This window comes from Gallinula chloropus (genome assembly GCF_964237585.1).
Source record: "Gallinula chloropus genome assembly, chromosome: 2".
Lineage (NCBI taxonomy): Eukaryota > Metazoa > Chordata > Aves > Gruiformes > Rallidae > Gallinula > Gallinula chloropus.
The window spans coordinates 60,670,378-60,684,581 of NC_140086.1; the positions used below are offsets into that span (position 1 = coordinate 60,670,378).

Consider the following 14,204-nt stretch of genomic DNA (forward strand, 5'->3'; position numbering starts at 1 on the left):
AAAAACTTGGGAAAAATACCCAATTGTGTTCGATTAACAGAAAAAAGGTTGGAACTTCATGCTGGAAGTAGCTGTGTTAAATAACCACCAATGTGCACTGATACACAGCATTAGGCCAAAAAGGAGTTCTATGAAAATAAGCATTTGTCGGTATTTAAAATATTTCAATGCTTTATTTTGCTATAAATTAAAGTTACAATATCAACCAAGCTATATTTGGCTTGTGCAAATTTCCAGCAGTGAAAAGAAACAGTCCATCTTCTTCTTCCTCCAATGTTTGCTGAAAAAATATGACCACTAGTACATACTCTTCCAAGTTCCCAGGTTACTTTCCTTATTTTACTGTGAAGAGACCTATCTAATGTTGATCTTTACTTCAAATGGAATACACTCACTTTTACATCTTAATATGATAGACTCATGATGTAATTCCATTCAACTTGTGACTGAGCTACAGCAGCAGCAGGTATTATGATCCCCTATCAGAATGACACAGCCAGGTCCATTTTCACTCTACCTGTCAGTCGTCGACATGGAGCAAACCAACAGCGTGTTACAGAGACAAATGAGCTCTTTATCCAGGTGCTGCCTGACAGCAGACTGTACTTCATCTATTTCACCCCGCACTTGGGATTCTGGTCGCACCAGGAGGTCCAAAAGGGATTTTGGCTTCTAAAAGAAAAGAATAAAAATACAGTCTTATAATGCATTGTTTAAATCCTATTTTAATACCCACACTAGCATCATTTTTCTGGTGAGAGCTTGCAAATCACATACATACACTACATATCACAAATTCCACGATTGTTTTATTAAGAAGCATTTCTGGAAAAAGCAGGGTAAAAATTTCCAGTATTTACCAATGACTTGAATCTACTAAATAGCATAAAAGAATCTACTGTTAAGGCTTTGAAAATCTCCTGGCATCAAGCCCTGATTCAGCATACTGTGATACATGAAAAGTCAAAGTTATATAGAGCAATAACCTGCAATAAAAAGTTGGATCACAAAACCTAGGAAACAGATTGTAGAAATATTAGTTCAAGATGTATTTTCTATGTCTCAATTGCTTGAAAGACATTTTATACAAAGAATTTATATTAATATATTGAATGGGCTATACTTATAAAATTTTACAGGATTCTCAGGCATATAAGTTGAAGTACCTGAGCTCTATAACTAATTGAAGTCTTACTTGCATTTTTTTCCTAAATGTTTAGATTGTATTTTAACATGGGAAATTTCAAGTGCAGACAGGCTGCACTGAAGATACAGTAGCTGTTGTAAGATCATGAGTGATCTTGTGTGCAGGCAGTATGCCCTTGCTTTGTGCAGAACAGTACTTTGCAAACTTCTAAAAGGGCAGCCATCAGTTTTATATTTGACAGTTAACTGTTGGTTTTAGACAGCAAGATGAATTATTATATTCAGAGAAATGTAATAAAAGAGTTTTTATGCTACTTGATGATGTTAATTTCCTATTTGCTTTTATACTTTTCAATTTTATTCATCTTAAATGATGAGTACTGAATAGAATGATTCTCAAAAAAAAAAAGCACGAGTCTAGAGAAACTGGAAAGAAAAAAATTACATTATTTCAATATTTTACATGCATTTTAACTACAGCAGCTGAACTGTACACTCATATAGTGCCTTCTTCATGCTTATGAAAACATTACTTAGACATATTATAACCATTTCAAACAAAAAATAGTGACAGACACACTGAAAGAAGCAAAAACTACTGTCCAAATTTTCAATTTTTGTTCTTAATGCAAGACAGACAATGTTCATTTACTTTGCTTTGCCAAACAGAAGGCTCCCTCACACCTGTTTGGAACGTCATCCTTTAAGTTACTGTGCTGTTTTTAGCTGGCATAGTTGGTTTTCTTCACAGTAGCTAGTATAAGGCTATGGTTTGGCTCAGCTTTTGCCTTACCTATTAAACTGCCTTTATCTCAACCCACGAGTTTTCTCACTTTTACTCTTCCAATTCTTTTCCCTATTCTGCCATAGGGAGAGTGAACAGGGAGGTATGTGGTGCAAAGCATACCCCTGGGGTTAAAGGATAGCAGATATATAGATAATATATATCCCATTACACAGCTAAGCACAGCTTCAACAGCTGTGTATGTATACACACACATATGTGCATACAGTTACACAGTTAACCATATACGTACATAACCATACACGTACATCTAGAACTCTGCATAGAGCTACTGACAGGTAACTATAGTTATGACTCCATGCAACCACATTACCATAGCTAGCTACATCACCACAAGGCACACACAGGTAGAATGTTTGCTTTTGGCAAATACAATATTTGAGTTCAGAGAAACAATTCATGACAAGGAGGAAAAATTTACTCGTTTAAATTTAAATTCCCTAAACACTTTAAAAAAATAGCACTGACCACAACGCAGCAGACATTAACACCACAACATCTGCTAGTTCTTGCTTTTGTTGAGAAGTCATTTTCCTTGAGGAACTCACCAGAAAAAAAAAACAAAACACAAAAATAAACAAAAAAAACCCCAGACAACCAGTTTAGAGTTACATCTTTTCTTACAGTCTACAGCTAACTTCTTAGGTATATTCTTACATTTTTAAGCAATGATTTCAGGATCCATTTCAAATGGTCTGACTCTAAACTTGATCTCTGCTCCCTAAGCAATTTGTTTAAAAATCTTAAGACATCTACTAAAAGCTTCTCATCCTCCACAGAAGCTGGAAGCACTTGCAGAAATCTGCAAAGAAAACAAAAATATTTACTTTCAAACTTGTCACACATCAGAAGAGAGTTTAAGATCTCAGCCTAACAAGACTCAAGTCACCTGCAAACATGGAACTATATAAATTAAATAGGTATATTAAATATATTTACATATAATGAATATGGAATTATGCTACAGATATCCTATTTAAATAGTCTGTATAAGATTATTATATTTATATACTATTCTAGATTTATGGTGTGTTATTAAAACATTAAATTTTTATGTATATTAAAAAGTGTATTTACATATAGTAAACATGGAATTGTATACAGAAAAAGGTAGAAAATTCTGAAGGCCACAAATAGGAAAGGAAAAAGCTAATTAGCTATTAAATACTTGCAATTAATAATAGCAAAGCCTGCCTATAGATTTTAAACAATCCTTATTTTAAATAACAGCACTCTTAATTTTTGCTGGTTTTGTGTATGTAAATTACAGAATCACATCATCGAGGCTGGAAGTCTCTGGCAGTCACCTGGTCTAACCCACCCTGCTCACGCAGAGAGAGACACCTGCAGCCAGCTGCTCACGACCATGTCCAGGCAGCTTTTGAGTATTTCGAAGGATGGAGGCACTGCAACCTTTTGGGGCAATCTGTGTCACTGCTTAGAAGCCTTCACAATAAAGAAGTGTTTCTGATGTTCAGAGGGAACCTCCTGTGTTCCAGTGTGTGCTCACTGCCATTGGTCCAGTTACTGGGCAACACTGGAAACAGCTTGGTTCCCATCTTCTTTGATAAGATGACCTGTCTGACCCTTCTCTTCTCCAAACTAACCAGCCCTAACCCTTTTCTCACAGAGAAGATGCTCTAGTCTTTCATTACCATTATGGTACTTTCTTTGACTCTCTCTAGTATGCCCACACATCTCTTGTAGTGAAAGGTCCAGAACTGGACACAGCAATCCAGGCGTAGCCTCACCAATACCAAGTGGGGAGAAAGGCTCACATCTTTTTGAGCAACATATCTATATATCTATCAGAATCAGAGATGCAAGGACAATCGATTTCATAAATTTGAAAATATGAAAACTTGGAAATTTTAAATTTAAGCATCATAATCTTTAATGGATTTCTGTAGTCAATATGCTTACCTGTTTATTGCTTTTTGCCAAACAAAGCTCTTCAAAGTGGTTCCACAAAACCCAGAACTAGATTTTAATGCAATTCTGTCATTCAGAATGTAAAAACTAAGCCTAGTGAGAGCGTTCCTAACATCCCTGTGAGATACTGCCTGAATGACTGAATTAAGACAATCCCGAAGTCCACGGTTTGTGTGAGTTATTTTGAGTATAAGAATGTCTTCTGAGGACAGCTTTAGCGAGTCTAAAAATCTGAAAAGGTATAAGAAAAAATTATTAACAACCAGTATCTTTACAAAATATTTCAGTGAGTGTTGACTCATTCACTTCCCAGTTCAAATGAGAAGACAAAACATAAACTGACCTGAAAATTTACTTTTGTTAACGAAGCATTTCTCCTCCGCCCCCACTCCCTCCTTAAAAGAAACCAAACAATAACAAACTACCCTATCACATCCAAATCCTGAGCTGTTTGGGTTCTTGCAAAAAAATGGCATCTCTCAGAAAGCTACTTGAAAGGGGCTATTTACAATTTTTGTAATTAACTTTTCCTTTACACCCCTGTAAATGTTGGCCATTGGGACTATACTATCTTCCTATTATTTTTTAAGGTACTTGCTTTGGTTTTGCCTTAGGGAACTTAAAATAAAATGATTTATCAAGTCAATAACTGCAATGTTTCCAATGGCTCAGAACCACATTGTTTATTAATAAAACTTGTATGACCCTTAAAGGACACAAGCAAAAATTGAAAAATTGTCAAGACAATAGGACATAGGTACAAGCATTTTAGTCCTGTTAAATCAAGGAGATAGCGAGTTCTGTATGCAAAAGTCTCAGAGAGAAACGATGCTTCATCAAGAGCTAAACCAAAGGATGAAAAGGGAATTTTTTTCATTATCTACCATAAGTCTTAGCATTGCCATTAAAAAGAATAATTATTATTAAAAGTTTAAATTTCTAAGGAAGGAGAACAGTAACACAATTATAAAAGGGACAAAAGGCAGCTCCCTAAAAAAACCCACACAGACAACAAGAACAAAAGTCACAGAACCCATTTAAAATTGTGTGAAAAGAGTCTTAAAATCAATAAAAGCTGGTTCAAGCTCTAGTCTTCACATATAAATGCAATTTAGGTAAAAGATTAACTGTGACAACGTATCTACAACCTCTTGGGATGAAGACAGCACTCTCAAGACAGTATAAAGTTGAACCGCTGTTTAAAGTTGAAAACCTATTTTAACTTGATGGAACACTCATTTAACTGGAATATATTGGGATTTGAAATCAAGATAATATGGCTCACGTTTCTGCTTCCTTCTCATAATTTATCAGCTGCAATACGTTTTCAGTCCCATGGTACCATGACAGATTCCAAGCCATCTTAAGCATATCTGAGACAGGTTTCATAGTCAAGCACTCAGATGACAGTGGCACCACAACAGTATTAGGGCTAACCACATGATGACCAGTGATCTTGACTGGGAGATGATATCTAAGAAGAAACAAAGAAGAAAGAAAAAAAATCTTGCTTCGTTTTTTAAATTAAAGCTTTGAAAAAAATACCATGCTTAAAGACACAGACAACTTGAGATTTAACATGTCCCTTCATTCTCCAACCAACCATACTTCAGGAAGGACAACAAATGGAAAGAAGCAAAGTTAACTGTAAAAACAAGCAAAACAAAAACCCTCAAACAACCCACACGTACCTTCTAACAACAGCAACAGGTAAACTGAAGGCAGGTAGGCCAGTATCATTAATGGTTATGCCATCAGCCCTGCAAAAGATTAAGTAATAAATCCCTATTGTAGACTTCAGTTTTCTACTAATGCTACACTTATTACTTTATTATTCAGTTATAACTGTATTTTTTCTAACTTTTTAGTAACCCACTGATGAATAATTTGTATTAATAAATGTTTCTTCATGATTATGCAATATTAAGATAGTTCTTAGATAACACACGTACTGAATACTTGTTGAAGATGTACTGCAGGTAAAAATTACATTAAAGAAAATATCCTAAAGACCTTGCCTGTTTCCTTTTCTCTATTAGAGAAAAAAACAAGCATTATACTTCTTTTCAGTGTGTTTCAGTGGAGTATATGTAAATTTCAAGTAATAAATATCATAAGCTGACATCTCTTGTTTTAAGGACAACTGCTATAATTAAAAGCCAGAGTAAATAGAGGAATTCTGAGTTAAAACCCCATGCGTACAGATAGCTATTTGATTTGTGTAGTTTCCATTTATGGAAAAGATAAGATTGCAGATCAATCAGGGCTTTTTAATATTACAGTAAACTTTAAATTAACACTGAGGTACAAAGTATTTATACTGAAAAAATATGCTTTGTAGACCTATATAGTATGCAACCCAAATATTGAAATAAATTTCTTTGGCCTACAGGCATGTAACTTCAGCTATATAAAAGTCTGGGGCATAATTTTGTGTGTACATATATCAGAAAAAAAAAAAACTAACAAAAGAAACCTTATTTTCATTAAAACCTTAAACTTTGACTAGAGAGTATGCCATTAAATAACTGTTTTTTCATACCACGTTTCTGTTCTTGCTACTTCATCAAACAACAGAAGACAAAGCAATACTGTAGTTTCAGTTAAAACAGCACGATCATTGTGGAATATCAGGGAAACTGAATAAAATAAAGATATTTAAAACTGTGTTAAGAAAATATTGACATTTAGCAATACACAGAAGGATACTAGTTAAAAACCAACTGATTTTCACAGTAATTTTTGCCAATATCTTCAACACCACAGGTAACACTAACACACGACCATTTCTCTTTTAAATATTAAAAAGTCTGAAGCTATCCAGGGTTCTTAAGAAGGCTTTTAGATAAACATCTGACCCTATTTCACACACTGTCTTTCCATACACATATTAAAGTCAAAACAGAATCCTTACCTCTGAAGAGCAAAAGCAGCAAGGATGATTGTTGAGCTAGGGACACACGAACAGCTGGATCAGCATAGACAAGTTTGCGTAAGAGCGTCAGACATGGTAACAACATGGATTCCATAAGCTGCAGAACAGAGAAAGAAAATGAAATACAGACAACAATTAGGATAATGTACTATGAGATGCTTAATACAAACTGTCATGCTATGAAGTGATATATCCTATCATTAGAGTAGAGAAGCTTAGAACATTTAGACAAGCATGTTTCACCAAGACGATAACTGCATATTCACTAGAAAATATTTATTCATCGTTGAGTTTATTGTAACTGATGGTCATTTTATTAGTCTCTATAATCACAACACAATTATAATATTATAACATCCAAAATATGTATTTTTAAGAAACATATGTGACCTGAAGGATTTAAAAAAAAAATCCCCAAATATTTACAACCATATGAGCTTACACATTTTATATTTTTTTTTATTTTAATGCAAATAACTTATTGTATCCCATTCATTTTCTGGTCCCAATCTTTCAAATCAGGAAACCTAAAAAGGGAAAACAGCTTGCTAAAAGTTCATGTATAAGCAGATGGACAAAAATATGCAAATAGTTATCCAGTGAAGTGATACTGAGTAACTTAAAGCCTAAATAATATCTCACAAAATGATTTCAAACAATTAATTTAAAAAAAAAAAAAAAAATCAAGCATCAGTTTCACAGAATCACAGGGGTTGGAAGGGACCTCAAGAGATCATCAGGTCCAACCCCCCTGCCAAAGCAGCTCCCTAGCTCATATTGCACAGGTCGGCATCCAGACGGGTCTTGAATATCTGCAGCGAAGGAGACTCCACAACCCCCCTGGGCAGCCTGTGCCAGGGCTCTGTCACCCTCACTGTGAAAAAGTTCTTCCACATGTTGGCGCAGAACTTGTCCTGTCTCCACAGTCCACTGAAAAGGGTCTGGCCATTTCCCCCTGCATCCCATACTTAAGATATTTCTAAACATTACTAAGGTCCCCCCTTAGTCTTCTTTTCTCAAGGCTGAACAGTCCCAGCTCACTCAGCCTTTCCTCATAGGGGAGATGCTCCAGGACCTTAACCATCTTCGTAGCCCTTCTCTGGACTCTCTCCAGGAGATCCCTGTCTTTTTTATACCAGGAAGCCCAGAACTGGTGTTCAGACAACACCAGGAAGCTCGGCCATCTACACCAAATATAAACTCAACTATGAACATTACGTTACCTCCTGAGATTCTCCCTAGTAAGGTATTCTTCCACTGGTCAGAAAATTACTTGTATTTGTAACTAAATCTGAAATGTACATTCCTGTTTACAATAACACCTCATTTTTAATTAGAATTTGCTTAAGGACTAAAGTTTAGAGATTAAGTACTACAATACAATACTTTTTCTTCTTTTTACAAATCTTCTTTTGCCTCTACTGAGAAAGCTTCAAGGAAGTTCTGATGTATTTCTGAACTACATCACACACTATTCTCAGAGGTAGCTACCCCAATCTTCTCTCACTGACAGGATCTTATCATTATAAAAAATGGAATAAAATACATATTGTAATTACAGTTGTTAGCAAACATTTATATTCTGTGCAGAATTAATCCATAAAGATTACTAAGTGCAGAAAAAAGCTAACTCCACTACTATCATGCTGTTCTTGCAGAACTTGTAACAATAGTTTTACCTTGCCATCCACATGTACACATTCATTAAGGTAAGCCAAAATCTTTTCTATTACACCCAACTTTTTCACAATGCCATGCATTTTGATATCTGTAGTAAAAACAAAACATAGCAAGAATCACTGGTTCTGCACCAATTTAATATTCAACTTATCTCTGCAGGATGACAAATATTTGCTGTTGAGAACAAGTTTCCAAAACTGCCAATCAACAAGTACAACTCTAGGTGTACTAAGGCAAGACACCACAAGTCCTGTTATCTAACTACAGCAGCCTCTTGAACAGTAGAAACTTAAACATCTTACATAACATTCCATAAGAACTTTGTTCCACATTTGCAATGTGCAACTCAATCTCAGCCAAATGAGGATTTCACTTGTATTTTAAAAGTATTCAACAGCTTAATACAGAACCAATACTGGTGTCTACAAAAGCTCAATCACCATGAGAGTGCTTTCCACTGATCTCATCCTTCAGGGCATCTGGTTTAAGAATATTCAACAACAAGAAAAGCCATGTCATTTGGGTTGGTTGGGTCTGGTGTTTTGAAGGGTTTGTTGGGGTTTTTTGTAAGTAATTATAAATTGGTCATTCATCTGCAATTTGCCCTGATATGGCAACATTTTTTCCTCACATTATCTTCTGACATCTGAAAACTACAGCAGCGATAACTAAATGTATTTTAGAAGACAAAGTAGACATTTCCTCATTTCTGTGACAATTTTTCTGACAAGAAGAAAATGTTGATATTATCTTGTACCTCACCTTCCCATGGTGAAAAACTTATGTTCTATCATTAGGATTTGAGTTCTTTAAAGAAAACATACTTGAATCAGAGTTTGAGTAGGTAGAATAAAAACATCCAGGTTTTAAAACTCTAGTTATGATCCTGCACCAAGTCAAATAATGCTCCATGCAAGATTTCTTACTTGCATCTTAATTCGATCAGATCCTCTTTATCACAATTCATAATTTTTCCCCATGGGAGCAACACATTATAAAAATAAAAACCACCTATGATATAAAGTTATGATTTAAGTGACCGATCATAAAGAGAAAAGAAGGAACATTTTCCCTGCAAATGCATTAGATGAAATACCACAGGGAGTCTAACTCTTGATATTGAAAGAGGGTATAGTCATGGAAGCGTTGCTTCAATTTACTGAACTCTCATTCAAATGACATTTCAATCCATTTTAGCCCAATTAGTAACTGCAGTTAACTCAAAATTAAGGAAAAAATTCAGGATGATAGAAAAAATCCTTCACTAAGTATTAAAAGCCTTTAGGTAGCCTATGCAATCTAAAAATAAGTTTTTCGAATTAACGTACAACACTGCCAAGAAAAAAACAAATATATATATATATATATATATATATTTATATTGACTATCATGTCCCTCACTCAAGACTGAGTACCAGAATTAGCTATAGAAAAAATCTGAAGCTCCATCAGTTCTGAGACAGGTCAAAAAATTGACAAACATTTAAAAAATAAAAAAAAGCAGATAAAAAGCTCTTGCAGGGCTTATAGATTTCAGCTTATTCTTCTATTGTCCAAGGGAACCATTAAATAGTAAGTCCACTATTTCTTATACTTGAGTGCAAAAAGAATAAATAGCTTTTTTTTTTTAATTTGAATTGGTAGATTATGCACAACATTGTTAAATTTCTGGTGTAAAAATATAGATAAAAATTGAAGAGGAGCAGAAACAGAGAAAACTGAGCGAAACTGCCAGCTCACACAACGATCAGTACACAAATACGAATTTCCTGAATAATGTTACCTTCCATAATGATAGCCAGCTGCTCAGCTGCAGACTTCCGTAAAACTAGGTCAACAGCATCAGAAGTCAAGATGTCATAGAGCTTTTCAACAGTTTCTACCTAAAAGTAAAACTTTATTAGATTTACATCCAGTACACTATTATGAAACAAGGTAACCAGCCAAATTTCCTATATGAAAGTAGAAAATAAAAATATCTAAATTGCTTGCTTATTAGGATGCAGTTGATTAGATTCCACATGTATGTAATAAGAAAGGATTAGGTTATATTCTTGCAATATTACCTATGGAATGTAACGACAATAGTTTCTAGTGCACAACAGAGGCAGACTTCCAACAAATAGTGCTTAATTTGTACAGGACTACAGAAAGCTCACCACCACACAGAAATGCCAGAATATACTTCTAAGCCTGCAAAGAGGACTGACTTTTTAATAGCAATAGGGTTAGAGAAACTGAAGTAATCCTACATATCCACACAAATTTCAGGTCCTAACTTTCTGAATGATGTAGGGAAAGCACATAAATCAAAAGTAGTGTGAATGGTCAGAATAAGATTTTTCATAAGGCAAGCATCTCAGCATTTGATTAACATTGTTCATCTGAAAGCAATGAGGATAAAAGAAAGGAGAATGGAATGGAGATGGTAAAAAATATAAACCAACACAAAACCCAAAAGCAATACCAATACCAATTTTCCTATAGATCAAATACTTGCAATTTGTTTTTTTACATAGCAGAAGCAGCAATATTAAGAAAACAGACATAAATTTGTAGTATGTTTAAAAATATTTCATATTATAAATATTTCATATCACAAATTATTTGTGCTTGTTTCAGTAAAAATTCATTGGGGGAGGGGAAGCTCTAGGTGAAAAAAAAGCAGACTCTACCCCTGAGCAGTAAAATTCTTCTAAACAGAGCAAGCCTGTGCTCTTTGTACTCAAGTTAAGTCTTGCTGTTAACTTATCTGCACAGAGAGAGGTGAAAAAAAAAAGAGTACTTTTCTTATTGTTGCATATGGCATCATAAAAACTACTGTTTAAGTTCACATGGAAAGTATATATCAACAGATTTCTTTATATGAAGCAAGGCAATTTATGAAACGCTGCCACTTTCAGAAAGGGATTAACTTCGGTGACTAGGCAGGTAGAAAGGTAGAAGAGCTGATCAATGACACAACATTAGAGAGAATTTACTCACCTTAAATATTGACTCTGTTTTATCATCCAATTTTAGCTCAATAGCTCTTTCTATAATAAATGAGTTTGAAATGCTGGAAAGTGTGCTACCATGCAGATGTGGGCGCTTCAGGTTTGCCCCTTCTTCATTCAAAAGATGGAATGTTAAATGTTTAAGTGCTACAGAACGAACCCTGGAGTGGCAAACAATTTAAATAAATAAATAAATTCATCATACTGGAAGACTTTAGCTGTAGAGTTAAAATGAATGCATTTAGAAAATTAATACAGTGGGAGAGGATGTACTCAACACAGTATTGATTGATCTACCTTTCAAATCAACCCATGGCATAGTAATAAATCAGGTTTTTTAGAGTAAACATTAGAAAATGTGGTGAATGCTACATTACTTACAACTGCCTTTTTGAAAAGAGAAGACGCAGAGCAGCCCGTAGTCTAGCAGTTCTAGGGAGAACACCCTCTCCCTTTTCAGAAGTGGTTTCACTTAAAGTGATGATACAGTTACCCAGCTTATCTTTTGTGTCAGCATAACCCTAAACCAAGCAAACAAAATATTTTAAAGTTCAAAAAGTCTACTTACTGACTTAGCAAATGAAACAAGGTAATTCTGCTTTTAGGGAAGAACAGAGGGTGGGGAAAGAGCAACTCACACATCCCAACCCCCCCAAAAAACAATGCCTTTTAAGAAAGCATTTTATTTCTGGACATTAATATTCCCCCATAAAAACAGTTTTAAAAAATAATAAATGATCTTGTATATAAATCAAAATAAAGGTTTTTACATGGCCCAGAGGTAGTTTGGCCTGAGGCTTTACCCTTCAACTTGTTAACATGAAGAGTCTCTGTAAGGCCAGTCTCTGCTTTCAAGAAATAAAAATTCAGTCCCTACAAGAAAATGACTTAAAAGCATTATCTTTTATCTATTTTCAGATATGTAGTTGAAAGCATTTTCACCCACAATCAAGATGAATCAGAACCAGTTACATCAAGTAATGACACTGCAAACATTTAAACAGTAGAGTAAAATACAAGGTGTTTAACAGGCACTGGGCAAATGGAGGCCTCTGGTATGCTCTGCTCAAGTGTCTATTGTACGCAGCCACTTCAGGCTACAGAGGAAAATTCTACTCTCAAAACTGTGAGCAGGGATAAGTTCTGTCACATGTTTAGCCTACAGCTTGTATTAAACTCCCATCTATTTAATCTTGAATATCAACGGAAGTTACATATGTGGGTTACACAAAGAAACTGACATGGATGAGAAAGCTCTGAGATAACCTTTTTCTCCCACCACTTTTAAGTTTTCATTGTATTTCCTCTGCATATTTTTCTCTCTGAACTTTCTATTTCACAGCCCATCTTGTCTGCAATTTATCCCCAGTTATGCCTTGATTTTTGGGCAGTTTATGTAAGGGCTTAAGTTGCACAAACAGTTTTTTCAGTTTATAGTAAACAGAGGTGCAGGCAACAAATTAGTATATAGTAGTGTGTGGGGATAATTATCAAGAGTGATATTTTTGTAGAAAAAAAGACAAAAAGCATTGGATTTATTAGTTAAGTTAAAGAAGAGTCAGAAATAAGGCAAAATACAGACGACAGGAGAAACAATTATCAGATAAGTGCAGTAAAATATCTACTGTGGAAGACTGTAGCAGATCATAGAAGAGACATTTCTAGCATTAGAAAAAAAAAACAGTAAGAAATTGGATAGAGCAATTAGGCTGAAAATCAGACTAATAAAGGCAAAATTTCCCATTCCATCAAGGCAAGAGTAAAGATAATGGAAAGAAATTTACACGTTATTACAGACATGAAGATAAGGTTTAAGTCTAACACTGCTTCTGTAATATTGGAAACAAACAAAAAAAACAAACATCAAAACATACCAAAAAATACAGCCTGCATCTATTTATTGAGTGCATACAAGATCAGAGAACTACATGTAAGCGTTACAAAGGACTTAGAATTTTCAAATTTAAGATACGGAGGGACATTTAAATTAACTTCTACAAGCATGCAGTGTTTTCATCTGTACTTGGATCATCTACTCAAATCTTCAAACCATTTAAATCCTAGTGAACACTTGCCAATTTCTACTACATTTCTAAGTTTTACATTCTAGCAATACCAGACTAAAATTTATCAACAAATTCAAAGCAGTAACTTTGACTGGCATTAGGAACCCGATAAAATATTTCTCCATTTGACATCTGACGTAACAATTCTGTAGGTGCATTAATCTATTCTCACCTCTCACTTAGCTGAATATTCTGTTTGATGCTTAACCTGACAGTGTATCTATCTGTTTACATTATTTCACACATCAAATTCAGATTCTAGCACTTAGAAGTACCTGTAACACAGGAAGGACAGGACAGAGGGCCTCCATAAACTTATTCCAAGTTGATACTGCCATGACTAATCGTCCCTGCAATAGATACAGCAGAATGGCCTTGGCTGTAGAGTTCACCTGCTCAACAACAACAAAAAACCCAATCACTCATGTATCTAGGTCAGTTTTTCAATGCTGTAAATGGAAATGTTATACTTAAACATCTCAAAGAGAAAGAATCTAGAGACAAAATATTGTCATTGCAGAATGCTACTTTTAAATTGTCAATCACACTAAACATTAAGTTGCTAGAAAATCCTCTCAGATAGAACACAAATAGTTCTGCCTAAATAGCACACAATCATTTTTCCCTTACAGCTCCATGTTGTC

At 34.7% G+C, this 14,204-nt stretch overlaps 1 protein-coding gene across 1 annotated transcript in view; it reads right to left on the minus strand.

Moving 5' to 3' along the window:
• RTTN (rotatin) overlaps positions 1 to 14,204 on the minus strand; it is a gene marked incomplete at both ends in the record, with an annotated part of 86,762 nt that overhangs the window by 47,771 nt on the left and 24,787 nt on the right. The window contains 12 exons of the mRNA XM_084279810.1: positions 518 to 672; positions 2,609 to 2,753; positions 3,875 to 4,114; positions 5,169 to 5,357; positions 5,575 to 5,643; positions 6,429 to 6,522; positions 6,798 to 6,915; positions 8,498 to 8,586; positions 10,282 to 10,381; positions 11,484 to 11,655; positions 11,876 to 12,015; positions 13,836 to 13,952. Coding sequence (XP_084135936.1) covers positions 518 to 672; positions 2,609 to 2,753; positions 3,875 to 4,114; positions 5,169 to 5,357; positions 5,575 to 5,643; positions 6,429 to 6,522; positions 6,798 to 6,915; positions 8,498 to 8,586; positions 10,282 to 10,381; positions 11,484 to 11,655; positions 11,876 to 12,015; positions 13,836 to 13,952 — 1,628 coding nt within the window. The remainder of the gene's footprint in view (positions 1 to 517; positions 673 to 2,608; positions 2,754 to 3,874; positions 4,115 to 5,168; positions 5,358 to 5,574; positions 5,644 to 6,428; positions 6,523 to 6,797; positions 6,916 to 8,497; positions 8,587 to 10,281; positions 10,382 to 11,483; positions 11,656 to 11,875; positions 12,016 to 13,835; positions 13,953 to 14,204) is intronic.